The following is a 17,899-nucleotide window of genomic DNA, read 5'->3' as shown; positions in this document are numbered from 1 at the left end:
TAACTTTACCAGATGGTGGAAGTCAAACAGAGCAGACCAAGCTACTACCAAGTGTCCACAGGTTCATTTTCTTGATGTCGTGAACTAAACAGAGGTTGGGAAAATACATCCAAAACTCAAACACACCAAAATAAATGGTCACAACTGATGTGAAGTGTGAGTTGAGCACAGGCGGTTGTTTTAAAACCCTCCATTCGGCATCTTAAATGTTAGCTTGTTTCCAAATGAGCGGATGAGACAGAAGGTGAGATTCATTTTGGGAACAAAACACTTCATTTGGATAACGGCTGGGTGGCTCCCTGTACGACAGAGTGTGTGTGTTTCATAGCTGAAGTAAACTGAAACGTTAGAAATGCTGAGACTGAGAGGACCGAAGGAGACCAAGAAGGGGAGGCCCCTGACGCTCAAACTGTTTGATTGACAGGTGACGTCTGAGAAGAGCAAAAACATCACGAGGAGGAAGAAGTTTTACTAAACAAAACCCTGCAGATGCTGCTGAGCTTGAATGATACTGACAGACATGCACAGAGGCAGGAAACCAAAACTGATAAAACACTAAAGAACACTGACATTTTAAAGTGATTGTCAGACACTTCTGGACCAACACAATAACTAATTAATGCACCGATAGAAGATCAGTCAGCAACTATTTTTCATTTTTTGAGCAGACTTTTCAAACATTCTCTGGTTTCAGCTTCTCTCTGCTACTTTTCTTCAGTTTGTATGACAACTGAAAATCTTTTGGACTAAATCAATACGAGGACGTCAAACTGGAGCTCCGACAATGCAGAGGACATTTTATAGACTGTGCAACCGATATAAGTAAAGACAATAATGTACAAATCATCATCATCATCATCATCTGGTCGTCATTTAAGACTCCCTCCTATCTGTCCAGCATCTGAAGCACAAATTAGAGGCTTGCTTCAGGTGTTACATGTACCTGTTACATGAGAGACAGACTGAGGGAATCCTACTGGAAGAAGCAGTGAGTATATCTCCTGGTTATGAGGTACATACGATGTAGTCACCATCCCTGCTCTCTCCTCACATTAAACTAATCTAATAAAGAAACAAATATTCTTTGTTTCCTTTGCAGTAAAGTGAGCGGTTTCCTCAAGCAGAAGTCAGAAGTCAGAGATCATCAGGTGTGAACGTTCTTTCAGTTTCACTTATGAAGAAATTGATTTCTGGTAACTTTATTTATATCTTGAGTAGACACAAGCTGAGAAAAGCATTTTTAAAGAACTGTGGTGCTTTCAGTCATTTAGGTCTGTTGTTCATTAAATATATAAAACTACAGTATTTGTATTTCCAGTATTATGACGGTTGGAATAACAACACAAAAACTCTATTATGGTTTTAGTTCTTGCAATTGTCTCCTTACATTTGTGTGTATAAATGGTACAAATGTGTGTGTGTGTGTTTGAGTTATCATAACTAAGTATGTGTAAAGTTTTATAAGCACATCTGACATTTGTATGTATGTGAGGGTAAGTGGCAGCGTTATACTTCCTGTGCTGGAAAGAGGACACCGTGCACGCAGGGGGAGGATGTTTGAAAGGTGCCCTGTCAGGTTTGAAACTGATTTATGTGTAAATGTTACAGAAAACTTCATGTAAACTCCGCCTGAAAGTGAAAAACATGGATTCTCAATCATTTGACTCCTCGGCAGCACTTTGGGGGAACAATGTTTGCTTTAGCTGCTTTTGCTTTTATAAATAAAGTTGAACTTGAATGTCGTGCAGCGTCCGTGCAGCGTGATCGGTCACGCCCCTCGAGACAGTGGCACATTCCTGATGGACAGAAAACAGAACTAGAGGTTAATGTAAACTCTCGGGGTGCACATGTGGAGCAGCCATTTATGGTTTAGTCAGTTACCATCTGTAAAAGCTACCATTCCTAGCATCTTTAAACATCAACGTGTCTTTTTGTTTTTAATTACAGCACCTTGGAATAAAGGCCCAGAACATCGAGGCAGCTTTTATGTCACACCAGTGGAACTATTCGTGCTTTTGTTTCTCCAAACTGAGGCCACATTTCTGTTCTGCTTTCTTTCCTCCCACTTAATAAACAAGATAAATATCATGGAAGTGATTTTTCCACTGGCCCCATGCTTTCAATCCTTTCATTATCTGCCTTCAACTAAAGCTCAGACAGCTGGAGCTCTGTTTGTCCTGGAAGAATTGCACCCTTTCTCTGTTTTGTGCCGTAAAGAAACCCAGCGATTGTTGCCCCACTGGCTCGTTTGAATGGTTTTCTGCCCCCTAGTGGCCAAGACATAATCGATGCAGCTTTAAAGTTTGAGTCTTTGAGTGTTTGAAATAAAACTTTTGGAATATCAGGACAAGAAAAGCAAAGCTCTGAGTTTATGAAATCTGGGGGATGAGTTTCTCCCTGGGGTCAAAAATGGCTCCGTGAGGCTTTAATCTGTATCTAACTTTGCAAGACAACAAAGAAAGACTTCAGCGTCGCTGACATCAGCTTGCTAAATAAGCACAGTTGTATAAATCTGAATTTTAGACCCCAGTTTTACGGATCTTCACCTCAGCTGAAGAGAAACAGTCAATTCAAACACAACAACAGGTCTCAGCAGCGGCTCTCTCCAACAGAGGGTCAAACTTTCTTCAAGAGATTGGATCTTACTTTAAAGGGATTGGTGTGTGTAACTCATTTAAATAGCTTAGACTATAATGACGGCCAAATCTGAAAGGGCCTGCTAAATGTAACTCATTTAAAAGACCTCTGGCAGGATGCCAGTGTATCCAAACTAGGACACACACACAGCTAAACAGCACCCTGCCATTGTACTAATCCTTGGCTCTCCGTATGCTGTTGCCACCCAAGGTAAAAACCCCCCCCATAGGCAGGAAGGACCGAGCGTGTTGGACAAACTGCCCCCACAGCTCTGGACCTCACCCAGACCCTTTGTACCGAGGAGCAGAGCTGCAGGCTCTGTTGGAGAGTGAAAGAGTCTCCGCGCAGGAGGAGAAACTGAGACGAGAGGTGAAACGTAATGAAAGCACCCGTCTACACGTGTCATTTAATCAGCCTCCTCCAGGTCCGAGGGAACAAAACTGAAGTGATCTCACCAAACTAAATGCTTGAGTAAAGAAAACTCAAAGGAGATAAAGATTAAATGTCACGTTAGGATGGACTGGAATGCACGTCTAACATCTGCCAGGCGGCTCTGCAGGGGGTGAGCTTCACTGGCAGACATGTTAGAGCTGAAGAAGTCGATCAGACACTCAAATAAAAGAATAACTTTTCAGCCACTTTTGCACAAAGTGTAGTAGCTCAACAACAGTCGGATAAACTGCTGTAAATTCATCACTTTGTCATCAGGATTAAAACAATCACCAAATACTGATGTTTCTCGTGTTACACCTAAAACCAACCTGGTGGACGTTCCCCTCCCATCATGCTCTCTCTCATTCCTTCTTTTGGTCACAGTTCAGTCAAATTATTAATCTGACTCACGGTGCAGATAAATCCTGCCAAATCCCAGGAGACAAACCTCTCAGGTATGTTTTCGAAAGGGCTTTGCTGCAGGCTTTTGTGACCCCAGATGCCTGAGTAATTAACAAGGCTGGAGAGTCTTGAGTTTGACCTGGCAGCCACCTCCGGGGTCACCGGGTCAGGGACAGACTGCTGGGTCGGGGGCTGGTGGCTGCGCAGCATAACACCATCACAGCTTTGTAATTTAATCAAATCTGGGCTGTTTTGGACACAACAGCAGGCGGTCAAAACAATATCAACCCTCAAAATCTTAATTTTGCAAATGAAAAAGTCTTTCAAAGGTTTCACATAATCCCAGTGTTTTGTAACTTTAGATATTTTATAGAGACAAGTAGCAGCATCTTAGTGTGAAACTTTTCTGGTACAGAAAGTAGTGAAAGCTCTTTTCAGGATCACTGCTGATGGACATTTTTATATAACTGAAAAGATCCAAAGCTAAAACTGAATGTACTTTAAGGTACGATCAACTTTAAAGCACCCAGAAAAAAATGGAAATTTTAACATGTACGGTAACACGACAAAGTCACCAGTCCTCTACCGAGGAAGACCATACAATATGACTGAAACCTCCAGAACTGCTAAAACTGTACTAATTTTTTCTGTTTTTATTATTTTGGTAAAGTTCTCTTGTGCAGATGTGCCTGGATTCACACAACATTTGAGAACTTCAAGACTCAAAAGCCAATAACTGACTTGTTCAGACGTACACTGACGACCTTTGAACCCAATCAGGACAATTAAGCGACGGCTTTAAAAGGGTTCCTTTGAAATCTTCAAAAGATGTGGAATTAACCCTGAAAAAGGAAAACTAGATATATGATCTGGGCCAATCGGAGGGTTTAGATAGATGAATTTTGAACATGTAAACAATGAGTTAGACACACATGACTGAAGCATGAACATCATCCCCACATGTGATCGTCTAAACAGGCTCTGCTGTGGCCGCCTGCACCCTCCTGCTGGGGGGTCTAACGCTGATGTTGGCTTACAGTCGTGCTGGATGGGACTGACTTCTTCCACGCCAAAAGAGGGAGAACCATTTCTGTATGGATCTGGCTTTGTGCAGGGGCATTGTGATGTTCAAACAGGAAGAAGCCAAACGTAGACTGTTGACATAAAGTTGGGAAAACAGAAGAATATCACGGTACGACGCAGCAGTAAGACCTCCCTTCACAGGAGCTGCTAACTCAGATATGATGTAATAAAAGAAGCACATTAGGAGTCTGAGTCTGCTGTTTACTGCCTTGTTATCCAGAAGAAAAGCTGCCATGGTGGCATTTGCTGTGCACAATGAAGGTTTGGAGGTTTTCCAGGGGTTTCTCCGTTGGTGGTTCAAAATGAGTTCTTGCTGTGGGAGGGTGGGGGTCCATGAACATCATGTGGGTCGACGCAGGCAGGTATCCGCATCAGTGAAAACGCAAAGTGGCATTCATGACCATTAATGAGCAGATGCCTTGTGTTAGAGCTCCTCCTCCTCCTCCTCCTCCTCCTCCTCCTCCTCCTCCTCCTCCTCCTCCTCCTCGTTTACACCGGCTCCTGTTCCTTTCGCCTCCCTTTGCCTGGATCTGATTACCCACAATCCCTAAATCCGACGAGAAAGCTTCCTGCCTCGCTTGAAAGTGCCAGCTTGCAATTTATAGCTCTTCTTCCACACACACACACACACACACACACACACACACACACACACACACACACACACACACACACACACACTACATGTTTTATGGGGGTCCCCTCTGAGGTGGCTTTGGTGTTTTCGGGGGACTAACAGGGTAAACGTGATCATTGTGAACCAGACCACGTACTGTGGCAGCTGGTTGGGGTGTTGCAGTGATCCTCCACCCAAAACCTAACTTTAGGTATCGAACACGCAAACTTTACGAGCATGAAACCTGGCTGTAAAACTTTTATAGATTGTTCAGTTTGCAGAGTTTCAAGAACAGGCGTTGGTTAACTTTCACAAAAAAAGCCCTTAACGTATTTCCTTTCTACCACAGAGATTGAAATTCTAGTTAAAATACATTTTGCTGCTCTCCTCATTTCCAGAAACTCCAGACAGTTACACCAGACCAGAACACATCAGAGAATCGATCTATTGCAACGATTCCTTCCCATTCTTCTCTTCACTTCAGTTTATCAAACTATTCTTCTCAACTATTATTATATTATTAAGACGTCTCTACCGTGCAACAAAATATGGAACAAGTGTGGCTGCATGGGACATAAGAAACAAAAAAACAATAAGAAAGCAGCTCTGAAACACAGGCTTCTTTAATTTCTCATTTAATAACTGACTTTTGTTCGATCAGGGCTCTCCGATGCCTCCCTAGAGTGACACCCTGAACCCTGAGTCGCCTCCATCCTGACCTTTACTCAGCAGTCGGCCCACACAGCCGGGCAGGCAGCAGCCCTCAGGAAAAACACTTGGCAGTAAAAAAAAAAACTGAGTGTCACTGCTCCGCCCTGCAATTATTCACAGCCTCACACATCCATCACAGCAGCAGCAGCAGCAGCAGAGCAGAGGGAGCTGCAGCACTTTGCTTCTGCTTTCAAAGCATCAAAGCTGAGAGGTTCAGAGAGAAATCTGACTTTTTTACATGCAACAACTACGGTAGACTGTGTGTTCAGTAGTCTTAGAAGGAATCAGCTCCACCGTAGTTTGACAAGACGCTGGTTTGGTGTTTGGTGGTTAAAGAGAATGTAAAAAGTTTCTTTTAAAACAGCAGTTGTTTAAGGCATCCAGCCAACATTTAGCTTTTCCTAATGTTAGCTCTGCTCTTTGCAGTGAATTGAGTGTGAGACTGGATCACCCTCTGGTCCAAGCAGGACATTAAGCGAGGCTTTTAGTGCCCTGCCCAAGGGTAACAATTAACAGCTGATTAAGGTAATAAAGCTCTAACACAAAGTAAAACCAAGGTTTAAAAGTGGCACTCTCACTGGTTGAGGGTGAAAACAAGTCAAAGAAAAGCTTTTCAGTTCACTTTTCAGTAGACATGCAGGTTTTAGATCATGTTTTAGACCTTTAGTTGGCACTTGTATCTCAAGCCACTGATTACAGTCAAGATGTTTATTTCCCATAATAAAAAAAACTGACTGAAAACCAATAACTTGCACCAACTTGTGCCAATTTATGTGCAAAATACTCCTTTATTACTTCAAAAAAAAAGTCTTTCTAACACCTTTTTCCTATAATAACCTTTATTTCCCTTTATGTAACTGCAACCAGATGCACAGTGAGATCGTGGCCCACAGCCCAGACCGTCCTGAAAATGAAATGTTCAACCCTGAAATATTCTCAAAGATGCAAATAATCAGCTCTAGCAGAGGATAATCCGCCATCACGGGGTGTCTTGGGAGGCTCGGAGTGTCACTCACTCTCCTCTAACAGACACTAAACCATCAGGTGTACAGCTAAAGGTCACGGCTGTGGTTGCCGGTTGGCTCTTCCTGGCCTGCGTGGCTGTCGTGGAAAAACTATGCAACCAAACTGGTGTTTTTCTTTTTCTTGAAGTCACAGATTCTGTGGTAAATAAGTGTTTTCATAAAGTAGAGATGAGACTGCTGGACCCCCTTGAGGGGAAATGAGATGGATAAGGAAAACAAAGAGTGGATCTATAGCAGTGATACGTCTCTGTGAGCAGAAAGGCCACATTGTGCAGCTCAGGGCGACAACATGACATGTTTGTGTTTACGCCTCGCTGTGCATTTTCTTCCAACTGACCAACATCCTGTCAGACAAAAGAGTTTCTGTCCCCTGAACAGAAGGACAAAGGCAACTCAGACCAGGAGGAAACATATGAAGTGAGACCGCACACACACACACACACACACACACACACACACACACACACACACACACACACACACACACACACACACACACACACACACACACACACACACACACACACACACACACACACAGAGCTGCTGGTTTTTCACATTTCAACAACAATACACGGCGAGTTCTTCGATTCCTCAAGTCAAAACCACAGGCACACGTTGCTTTCGAACTGACGAAGCTTAAATGCACAAGAGTATTAGTGATATAAGATGGTGCACTGACACAGCTCAACAGTACGGGAGCACACACACACACGTCTTTATACTGAATTATAAAGCAAAAAGAAGTTCAGTTAAATGTCCACAATCATCCACAGGAGAAACCAGACTGGGTTTTTACTTCACATGTTGTTTAAGAAATAATGTTCCTGCAGAAAACTGACAGTTCCCCAGGATGTTTTGGGACATGTATGATTTGAAGTTGCGTCTTGTAGACAAAATCAGCTACTTATGACAAAAATGATGGAAGCAGACTAAGAATTCTCATCTTATGTTGTTAATTAGCCGTTGACTATGAAAGCAAAGCCGGTGCTCACTTTCTGCTTTCTTCACAAACTCAAACCAGCTCACATTTAAAAGGAGACATGTGTCTCTCATTACCCACAGTGCCAATGAAACAGGGCCAAACAGGGCTGTAAACTAATGCCAGCTAATTGTCAGAAAACTGCAGCACTTGCGAACTGCAACTCACAAACACCTCCCAAGCTCGGTGTTTTTTTTATCTGCGTTAGATCTCAATTTTACGAGTTCTCCACGTTCACTGAAACATCTGAGCCTGAATCCTCGAGCATAAGTAAACTGCACAGCACGCTCATGTCCACTTTCCTCTGGACAAAGGTGGCTAAAAGATTGTTGTACTGATAGCAGGTATTGATTCACATTAAATAATATAAGTTATTTTATTAGATTTACTTTGTTCTTGCATACTTTGTGCTACTCTGTGACTGTCTTGCTGCCAATGCGACCTAATGTCCCCACAGGAATGAACTGGCCACGTATTCAGGATACCTCGATGACCACAAAGACAACAGTTCCCACAGAGTCGAACTGATGATGTCCTTCACGTCCACTCTTTGCTAAATCGGGGGCTAAATATTATCATTTCTTTAATGTAAAAATAACTTCTGTCTGAAGCAAGAGGGGGGGGGGGGGGGGGGAACGTCTCCGTGTGTCTGATAAAACAATGGAGGATGTGAAAGTCGTCCAGCTAAAACCAAAGAGGAAGGATGTGAGGAAGGAAAACAGCGGACAGAGGATGGAGATAGTAACAGAGTGTGTGTGTCACGGCATGTAACACTCAGATCCTCAGAGCTGCAGCCAAACTGCCCAGGGGGACTTGAAACTTGATCAAAGTGTTTGGCACACTGAGGGGAGAGTGTTTAAACAAGCTTAAGACCACAACAGTTTATTCAAATGGCCAATTAGAGGGCTCAATATAACCTCTGATAAGCAAGTCACAGATTTCCCGGATTTGCCGTTGTTAAACACTCAACTCAGCAAAAGTTGGTGAGCTATTAGGAGGACGTGGAGACGCAGAAACTTGCCACAATGGCAATTTTTATGATTTTCAGTCAACTTCTAATTAGGCTTCTGTGCCAGTCAGCTTTTTCTGCCCCCTAGTGGCCATAAATGTACTGCTGAAGCTTTAAAGTTTGCATTAGTTGGATTAAACTTAAGCACCACTGATAAAAGAAGACCCCGTCCAGATCACCTACCTGATCAGGACACACTGGTTCTGCTGCCTCTTCCACAGTGAGCGGTAGCACTCGTTGGCGATGGCGAAGATGTGCGGGGAGATTTCACCAAGGTGGTGTCGGCTGTACAGCTCCATGGCCGGCCGGTCGTACAGGCCTGGGAGCAGCTGGTAAGGGTTCACTGCAGCCAGGATGGAGCCGATGTATGTCTGAGGACCAGGAGGGAGAATGAGACAAAGGCATGAATAAAAATGTTGGTATGTAGAAAGTATTATGGCGCTTTTCCACTAGTACCTACTCCACTCAGCTCGACCCGACCTGTAGGGTTCTCCACTAGCTGATAGTATCTGGTACCAGGTACTTTTTTAGTACTTGCTCAGCCGGGGTTCCAAGCGAGCTGAGTCGAGCTGAAAATGTGAGTCATGAGAGCGACTCGTTCACAAGAATCAAACCCTCCGTTTTTTAAAACCCCGGAAACAGAGACCGAGCATTTTTATTATTTGTGTGAACGAGGTAAACGGCTACACGCAAACCAAACACTCCAGGTCCTTAGTTGTGTTTGTGTTTGTGTCACATACAAATTACGCCACATGGAGTTTCGGGCCGCCTTGCTATGACGACCCCCCCACTTTGAGGTGGTACGCTACTGTAATGGAAAACGACCCAAACCGAGTCGAGCTGAGTTAAAACTGTGTGATGGAAAAGCACCATTAAAGAGTGGCGTCATGGCGAAGAGGAAATACACTTTCACTAATTGACGCCGTTTGAAAAAAGGTGAATCATACATCTAAAGTAAAACACAGGTTCATTAAACATGCCAGTGTTTGGAGAGAGGACGATAAACTGTGTGTGTTCAGGGTGAAACAACAGACACAATTTTGTCTTTTTTCTTAAACAGACTGAATTCTGGACACCTTTTTGTATACCATAAAACGGACCTGTATGGTCTTACTGAGCTCTCTGCTCAGGTAGAAGCATAACGGGCCAAAGGCTACACATAATCCAATTTCTCAGACAGGAGCATAGAGTCATAAACCCCCCGTTAAGCTCAATGGAAGGTGGACTACAGCAAGCATGCCGAGCATCTGAACATGTGACCTCAGAAATACGCTAATTCTCCTTCACCAGCTCTGCTCAGTCTGTCGGGACGGCTCAGCAACACAACGCTGAACACGTTTGACCTTTTGCTTTTCACCACACTCCCTCCAACTGCAGATTTTCCAAACCAGCTTCGTATTTCAGAGTTCAAAGCAAAACAAACCAAACTGCTGAAATAGAAGCTTGCGATGCCAGAAGAAGTCTTGGCAGCAGCTGTGGTGCTGCGGTGGTGACTAATGGATAAATAGGCTGGCTTGGAAAAAGGCAGCACATCAGCATGTATCTGTGAGAAAACAACTGGCTAGTTCTACCGCCGGCCTCGCTCTGCCGGTCTGTAGCCGTAAAAGGTTACAGCAGCATCATCTGGGTTCTCACAGCCACTCGGGGTGGAGCACAAAAAAGGTGGTGCTGTCAGAAACGCTCATCGTCATCATCAGTGGTGACAGTTTGAGCAGTTGCAAAGGTTAGAGAAGCATTACACTGTTTTTTTTAACATCCGCTTGAGCATAAAAACAGTGATGCTGTCAGAAAGGGTAAATGCTTAGAGAGACTTTCTCAGACATGCTCACAGTCGAAGGAAACAAATCTGCAATACACGTATAAAAGTGAGCAAAGTACAATGATAACAGCTCCTGAATCCTTTGGATCACAGACAGGATCCTGGTGACACTTTAACCCTCTCATGCATAGAGGTCACTGCAGGGTGCAGCGTTTCAGAAGCTGTTTTCTTGTATATGCATGAGTTTTGATGGCGTAGCTGCACATCAGCCTCTACAGTGAAGCTGCTGCATCATCTCATCCACTCAGAGTGGAGCCAAGATGGCCGACAGACAGCCAGAAACACAGAGTTGCTCTTTTCTTTCTGTTCAAACCTTCTATAAAAAGAAACTCTTGCAGGTAAGAAACATATGGAGACATCAAGTAACATCTAAGGAGTCATGCAATTACTACATTTTCCAAGTATTGATTTTATATTGGGAGGAAATTCTGATTAATCACATGTCCACTGAATCATGCACCAGTAGCTGTATTTCAACTACTGGACATGTAAATAAATCTTTATAAAATATGGGCTGAAAAAAAATAAAGTTCAAATCTTGTTTTTCATGAATAAATAAGAATAAAAACTGAGGTCATCATAATTCATGCATGAAAGGGTTAAAGAAGTCTGAATCTTTTATTACACACTGCACAAAAATGCATTTCTAAAAGACATCTCTTCTTAAATCACGGGGCAGCGTGGTGGTGCAGTGGTTGTCTGTCTCTTGTGCGTCTGCCCTGAACCCACGACCCAGAAGGATAAGCGGCAGAGACAATGGATGGATGGATGTTTTATATAAAACAACATGCTGTCACAGTGACATAGATCTACAGCCGGACGACATCCAGAGTCCCGCCCCTTCTCATGGACCACTGTGGGACCTTATTTCGGAAAAAAACATGTACGGTAGTCAATGGCAAGAGAAATAATTTTCCCATCCCGTTTTGAATCTCACCATGAATCACAAACATGATGTTTGTCAAGAAAATGGCAGTTTGTCGTAAAACCGCTGTAGACTTTGAAAATATGTAATTAGAAAGACAACACACCCCCTTTCTTGTCTCTCGCCAGTGACTATTGTAATCATTTTCTCCAGAAATAAGGTCGGACTTCTCTCTGCAAGATAACAAACCTCCCTGTCCACCTGGTCGTCACATATCTGCTTTATGCAGAGCGGATCCAGAGAAGCAGGAAACACACATGGTTGATCATGGAAGTAGTTGTCTGAAATGTTCTATAGATTGACTCAACACTGAAACTCTGCATGATGTTCCTTTAAAAAGTCCTGAGTGACCGACTGACCACTTTCTCCAAGAAAGCACCACATAAACAACCACAGTGAAGACAAACAACAAAACAACAAGCCCACAAGAACTCGCAGCTCCTCCACAACTCGTGTTTCTTTCTCAAAGAGTAATTACAAACTTCACCCTCATTTCTCGCTGCAGCCTTCAAACCTTTTCCTCGAACTTTAAATACAGACAGAAGGTGACATTTTTGATCACAGTTCTCTCGAAGATGAAGAACCTTTTTGTGTGTTCAACTTGGGCCAAAAGTGAAAATCTGATTACAGCAGCGCACACAGAGTTCCCATAACCACACATTAGGACGTGAGTGGCTGTGGCCTGGAGGAGGAGATGAAATGCATTAAGGAGAAAGAGAGAGAGCGAGAGCAGGACATTTTGGTCTGCAAAGCATCTCCGTCTCTTCTGTGCAGCCGCATGATGACTCTACTCTCTCTTATCCTGCTCATCTCCACAGGCCTCACTGACCATAAAAACACGAGACAACATCTGAAAGCAAACAGAGCCGTCAGTCATCTGCTACTCACAGTATAATCAGAATTTCAGCATCTTGGTTCAGTCTCACGGAGGTGTATTTCATGTTTTGGACATTTTCCTGATCATTTTGTTTTACTGAAGCCAGATATTTTCTTTACATCTGCGGCTATTTGTTATTGTTTTATTACCTGTAGCTCAGTTAGTAAAAGTGCTGTTCAAGTTTATTATATTAGAGTCAAACAAGCAGATACATTCAAAACAGAAGACTAATTTTCCTTATTATAGAGGTCAATCAGGAAAGGTTTCCAAAAGCTATTTAGTTTGGATGAACGGGAAGAGGGAAAAAAAAAAAGGCTCTTTCTAACACAGTCTGTCTGTCATGCCTGAGGTGAAACCATGTTCGGTGCTCTGAAGTGGAGAACTCAAATTACAGCCATAATAACGATAATTAGGTTAATGGGCATGCCGATGTATGGGGCATGGAAAGAAAACCAGCATTAAAATCAAATGCAACGTTTCAGCCGAGCAGGTTAGTTTGTCGTCCGGCTCGATGTGTATGCATGAGAAGCAAAGCTGCATGGAAACATTTACAGGGAATGAAGGAAATAGCTCCTGTTGTCTTACTGATTGTACATTTTCCAGACCCAGTTAGGAAGCTCACTCAGCTTTTAACATTAGAAATATTAGAAAACACTGAAGTTTAGCTTTAGGCCGTGTTCAGACAGTCAAGAACACCTGAGGCTGAGAGTTGAGCAGATTAACTTAAACTGTGAATGCTGTATTTTCACCCTACTAATGATAACATGACGGCCATCGCTCCAGAGCTGTAAAACCCCGTGTCAGGGACCTCTGTGCCGTGTTTTGAAGTCGGATAAACCTTCAAAGTCACGGATCTGTTACTCAAACCAGCCCTCCAGGATTGGATTTCATCGTTATACCAGTACCTAAAACAACACGGCTGCAGTGCTGCTTTTACTCTGACAGCCGTAATGTTTTTAATATTATTTTTTCAATGTAACAGTGTGCATGTCAGCGTGTGCACATCCAGTCGCCCACTTTCCATTACAGCTTAATCCTATTCGGGGGTCAAGGGAGTGAGTGTATGTGGGAGTATTTTACATGCGTGTCAGCCATGTATAAACATGAGAAATTACAGGAGATGGTTGGTATAAGCAAAGCAAAGACGGATAATTAACCAACAGAGCAAACACACCTCACTCTGGATGTTCTGTGAGTGAATAAACACATTTTCAGGGCTTCTTAAGATCAGACTTCTATGGAGTTACCATGCTACACTAAGCCCTGTTGTTGCCCCTGTGTAAAGCTCTTCCTCTAAAGATCTCATGATCAACAAATCTCCCGAAAAGCCCAAAAATATGTCTGTCCATCTCAGTACTTTCTGAATTCCCTGCCCCATCTGTGCTCAGCTCCAAGCCCACTGGTTCCTCCTACAGCTTTAATTTCCTAAAACGACTGGCCAGTGTTGCAAACTTTACTCACACAGGAGGAAACAGAGCGTCCAGTGGGGACTATTTTCAGCAGTGGATTAATACGCAGTCTAGAATATATACAGAAGAAGAAGATATCCCAGTAAGTTTAGATGTTTGAACTTCGTGTGTTGCACCCAGACCAAACATCAACAAACCCTTGAAACTACAGGAGCAGTACACTCCTGCACTGCTTCACCACGAGGTCAAAGCTGGAAACAAAGTTTTGGTGATGAGGAGGTCGTCTTAGCTTGGTGTTAAACCCCCTCCTGCACACACATCTTTATCACACTAATCTCCACTTGCCATTCAAATGACCTACTGACTGACTGACCTATATTCTGCCTGGATACACCTACATTTGAATGGCAGTTGAGGTGACAATATTTACATGACAAATACTGGATCCAGACTATCCTGCCTGTGCAAATCAGCCCGCACGGCACCAGCGAGCGGAGAGGTGTTGTTATAGTAATGTACAGTGGATCATAAATCACCATGTGTGTTATCTCTCAGACAGAGTGGAGTGTAAACACAGCGGAGCAGCTCCCTGCTCAGGTGGAAGAGTCAGTTTATGGGCCTGAGAGCAGAAATGTCCGTCTTCCGCCGGCAGAGTAAACAGTTTACAGTCAGACTGATCCCCGGCTCTGAGGCTCACATGCGTCAGTCAGCTAAATGTCTTTGCAGAAGCTTATGTAGTGCCGTGTATTGTTTAGGATTCTTACTTGAGTTTATAGTATCTGAGAAACACCCTGTGACAGCTGTGGGGGGTCACCTGGTGCCTCTTTTACAAAACCAGCTTTGTTTCTATATTTCCTGAGTAGTGAATTAAAGCATACACAAGAATGTTCCATTCAGGAAAGTTTAGATAAAGCTATGCTTCCCCTGAACTAGTTGAATTACAACCACTTGGACTCAATTAGAACGCCCCGGCTGAGAGCTAATTGGCTGCAGCTCTCATCAGAAGCCCCCTTATTGGCTGGCGTGATTAACCTCAGCCTCCGTGTGCGGTGTCATACCGCAGAGGTGACGCAAGGAACGTGATATCCACACTGACACCGTTTGTTCGAGGTATTTAACCTGCTGTAGTTCTCACAGCGGTACGTACACTTTAACGTGATGCCAGCGGTGTGACGGCTCTTTTTGGACTTTAAGTCACCAAACAACATTTTTTTAAAAAGTGACTGTTTTCATGTCAAACAAAATTACCAACACTTAGTGGTTCCAGACCATTTTAATAGTCGTCTGAGGTGGAAACTGGCAGGCATGTGAATCAGGAGAATCTCCAAAGAAACCAAATGGGTATTTTCTAAAGGTAACAATAGAAATAAAGGTAATGACTATTATAATATTCATGCTTACTCATTTGAAGATGTAGCTTTGGGGGTCACATGCCTCAAACCTCAGGCACATGTTTCCTCATACTCTGATTAAACCACGATGGTTTAGAGGGTACTGAGGACCAGCTGACGAATGGATTGAGAAGTTTATAATAGATGTTTCAATACTTTTCTTTGGAGAGGAGTTTGGAGTTATCTTTGGAATCTACAGTATTTCAGCTGTGAATATACTTGAACACATTGTTCTCCATCAAAGGGGAGGCTATAAACATTTATAAGTAGAGAATCAGTTTTCTTTTGGACATACTCCATGTGTCACCGGTCAAACTGCCCTAAAGTGACCACAGTGATCAGTTACTGAAGCTGCAGCGACTTTATGTTTACAGAAAGGCGTCAGTCACCACCGACGGTGTAACTGTAGAGGAGAGGGAGGCATGCGGGCAGTCAGACGGGTCCAGAAACTAAGATCTCTCAGAGACAGAGCCAGATAAATGCACCGAGAGGGAAATGAGGACCAGATGGAGGGAAAAAAAAAAAACTGGAGGATCAGAAGCAAAGCGTTCTGCAACCTGACTGATGGCAGGAAATGTAAGAGAGAGGAGTGAAGAGGGGATATGAAACAGTCACTGAGATACCCTGTCACCAAGACAAATTCCTGCACATTTGTTATCCTTGGCGATTAAAGCCTCCCTGATCCACCGTTCATGTTTAATATCCCTGTTAACAGAACAGAAACCCCAACATCTGCAAAAGTCAGGTTGTTCAGGACGTTGTTCAGGAGAATGTTTACTCTCTCAGCTATATCCATTTATTTTTGAAATGATGCAATGGCAGTCTTGATGGGCTTCCTGGAGATGTGACACCTTCTCCACACACAATAAATTGTGGAAAGTTTTGATAGTATGGGGAGAAAAGAAACTATACTGAAACAGTGTTTGTCTTCCTGACAGGAGGACTGAGTAGTGCTGCTGCTGTGACCTTTCTGTTGTTCTGTGTTTCTGAGTCGGCATCATTTCTGAATCTGCAGCACATTAAATCGCTTTGGAACAAACCAAAACCTCTCTGACTCATTTAGCACCTTGAGGAGCCTCAGACGCTGTGAGGGTTTATCTTTTATTTTCAAGGCTTAGTTGCAAGACAAAACAGCAACACTTAGCATATAGACACACACAGCATAACGATACTAGCTGTAAGTGTTATCATCTGAGCTAAAAGTCATGTCTACTAGATTCTAGACAAATCAGTTTTGTCTGTTAGCAGGATAATTTAACAACTTACAGATGGGTGAATAACTGCTGCCAAAACTGACCATAATACAACAAGAATGCTAAAAATGCTGCTGAACACTTTGTATAAACCCACACATGCCATAAGTTTTTGGTCTCATTCCACTAATTCCACACGTCCAGGTCACATTTTATTTCCAATATCTTTCTAACAAAAAACATTTAGATTAAACCAGTGGGAGAGCATCCACCTGTGGTCTGAATCTGGCCTGAACAGGAAGTGACATGAGTGCAGAGTACGAACACGTGACAAAGGAAATGACATCAGGAGAGTTTTTTTTTTGGCGAGGCGTGAAGCCGCGTTGGCCGGGAGACCGTTTCTCCACATCTGACAGCAATCAGGACTCGGAGCTGAACGACGGCTTCGGCTAAACCTTCTGAGATGTAAATGTATCTTCCACACATGCACACGTTCTTTTAATAAGGACTAAAGTGGGTTTGTGTTTCAGCGGGTCTAACGGAGGGTGTGCGTGGGGTCTGTGCATGTAGTTTAAGTATCAGGAGACAGAGATGGAGTTTAATTTGAAAACCAGATATTGAGATCCTGTGGGGAAAAAGTGAAAAGTAATCTGACTGAATGACAACACTGCTTCATCTGTACTCTTTCTACACACTGGGACAAAAACCAAGCAGGATTCAGCAACATAACACCATTTATCTATTGTTATCTCCCCGTTAATCCTGACGTCCAGGCTTCTGCTGGATGCGTTGCACTTCTCAGTTATGAGCTGAGAGTTTGTGAAAGTGGAGCAGCAGCTGGCTGTTGCAGTCTGTCAGTGGGCCGGCAGCAGCTTGTTAAAATAAGCCGAGTGAGTCACAAGACGGATTCTGATCTGTGCTGAAACCGACCGAGCTGGCAGAGTCTTTGAGCAGAGCTGGGCGGAGGAAGAACTTTGACTCTAGTTCGTCCCGCACATCCACACCTTAAACTATCTCTGTTAATTATATAAATATCATTTGTCCAACAAGACCCTCAAAAAGAGCTCATTAGTGAGCGCTGTCCAAAGTAACTAAGTATATGATTGTTCCATAATGACTCACACACACTGCTCACTAAAAGTCAGGGATATTCAGCTTTCAGGTGAAGTTTCAGGATGAACCTAAAATGCATTCTAACCTTTCCAGGTGAACTTAATGTGACCTTCTCTAAACCTTTGAATGCACATGTCCAACTGTTCAGTGTCTCAGTACTTTCTGCACCAGCTGCTGTTCTCTAACAAGAAGCTTAACAGCAACATTCACAACAGGTTTGATCCATGAATCCACCAATACATTTCCTGCTTCAGTTAGAATTGGTATTTAAACAG

At 43.2% G+C, this 17,899-nt stretch overlaps 1 protein-coding gene across 1 annotated transcript in view; it reads right to left on the bottom strand.

Annotated features, from left to right (window-relative positions):
* The window catches only part of myo10 (myosin X), a 108,896-nt gene that overhangs the window by 42,830 nt on the left and 48,167 nt on the right, over window positions 1–17,899 (bottom strand). Inside the window, exon 4 of the mRNA XM_070844618.1 lies at window positions 9,081–9,268. Coding sequence (XP_070700719.1) covers window positions 9,081–9,268 — 188 coding nt within the window. The remainder of the gene's footprint in view (window positions 1–9,080; window positions 9,269–17,899) is intronic.

This window comes from Pempheris klunzingeri, chromosome 15, assembly GCF_042242105.1.
Source record: "Pempheris klunzingeri isolate RE-2024b chromosome 15, fPemKlu1.hap1, whole genome shotgun sequence".
NCBI lineage: Eukaryota > Metazoa > Chordata > Actinopteri > Acropomatiformes > Pempheridae > Pempheris > Pempheris klunzingeri.
This window is presented reverse-complemented; position numbering and strand designations above follow the sequence as displayed.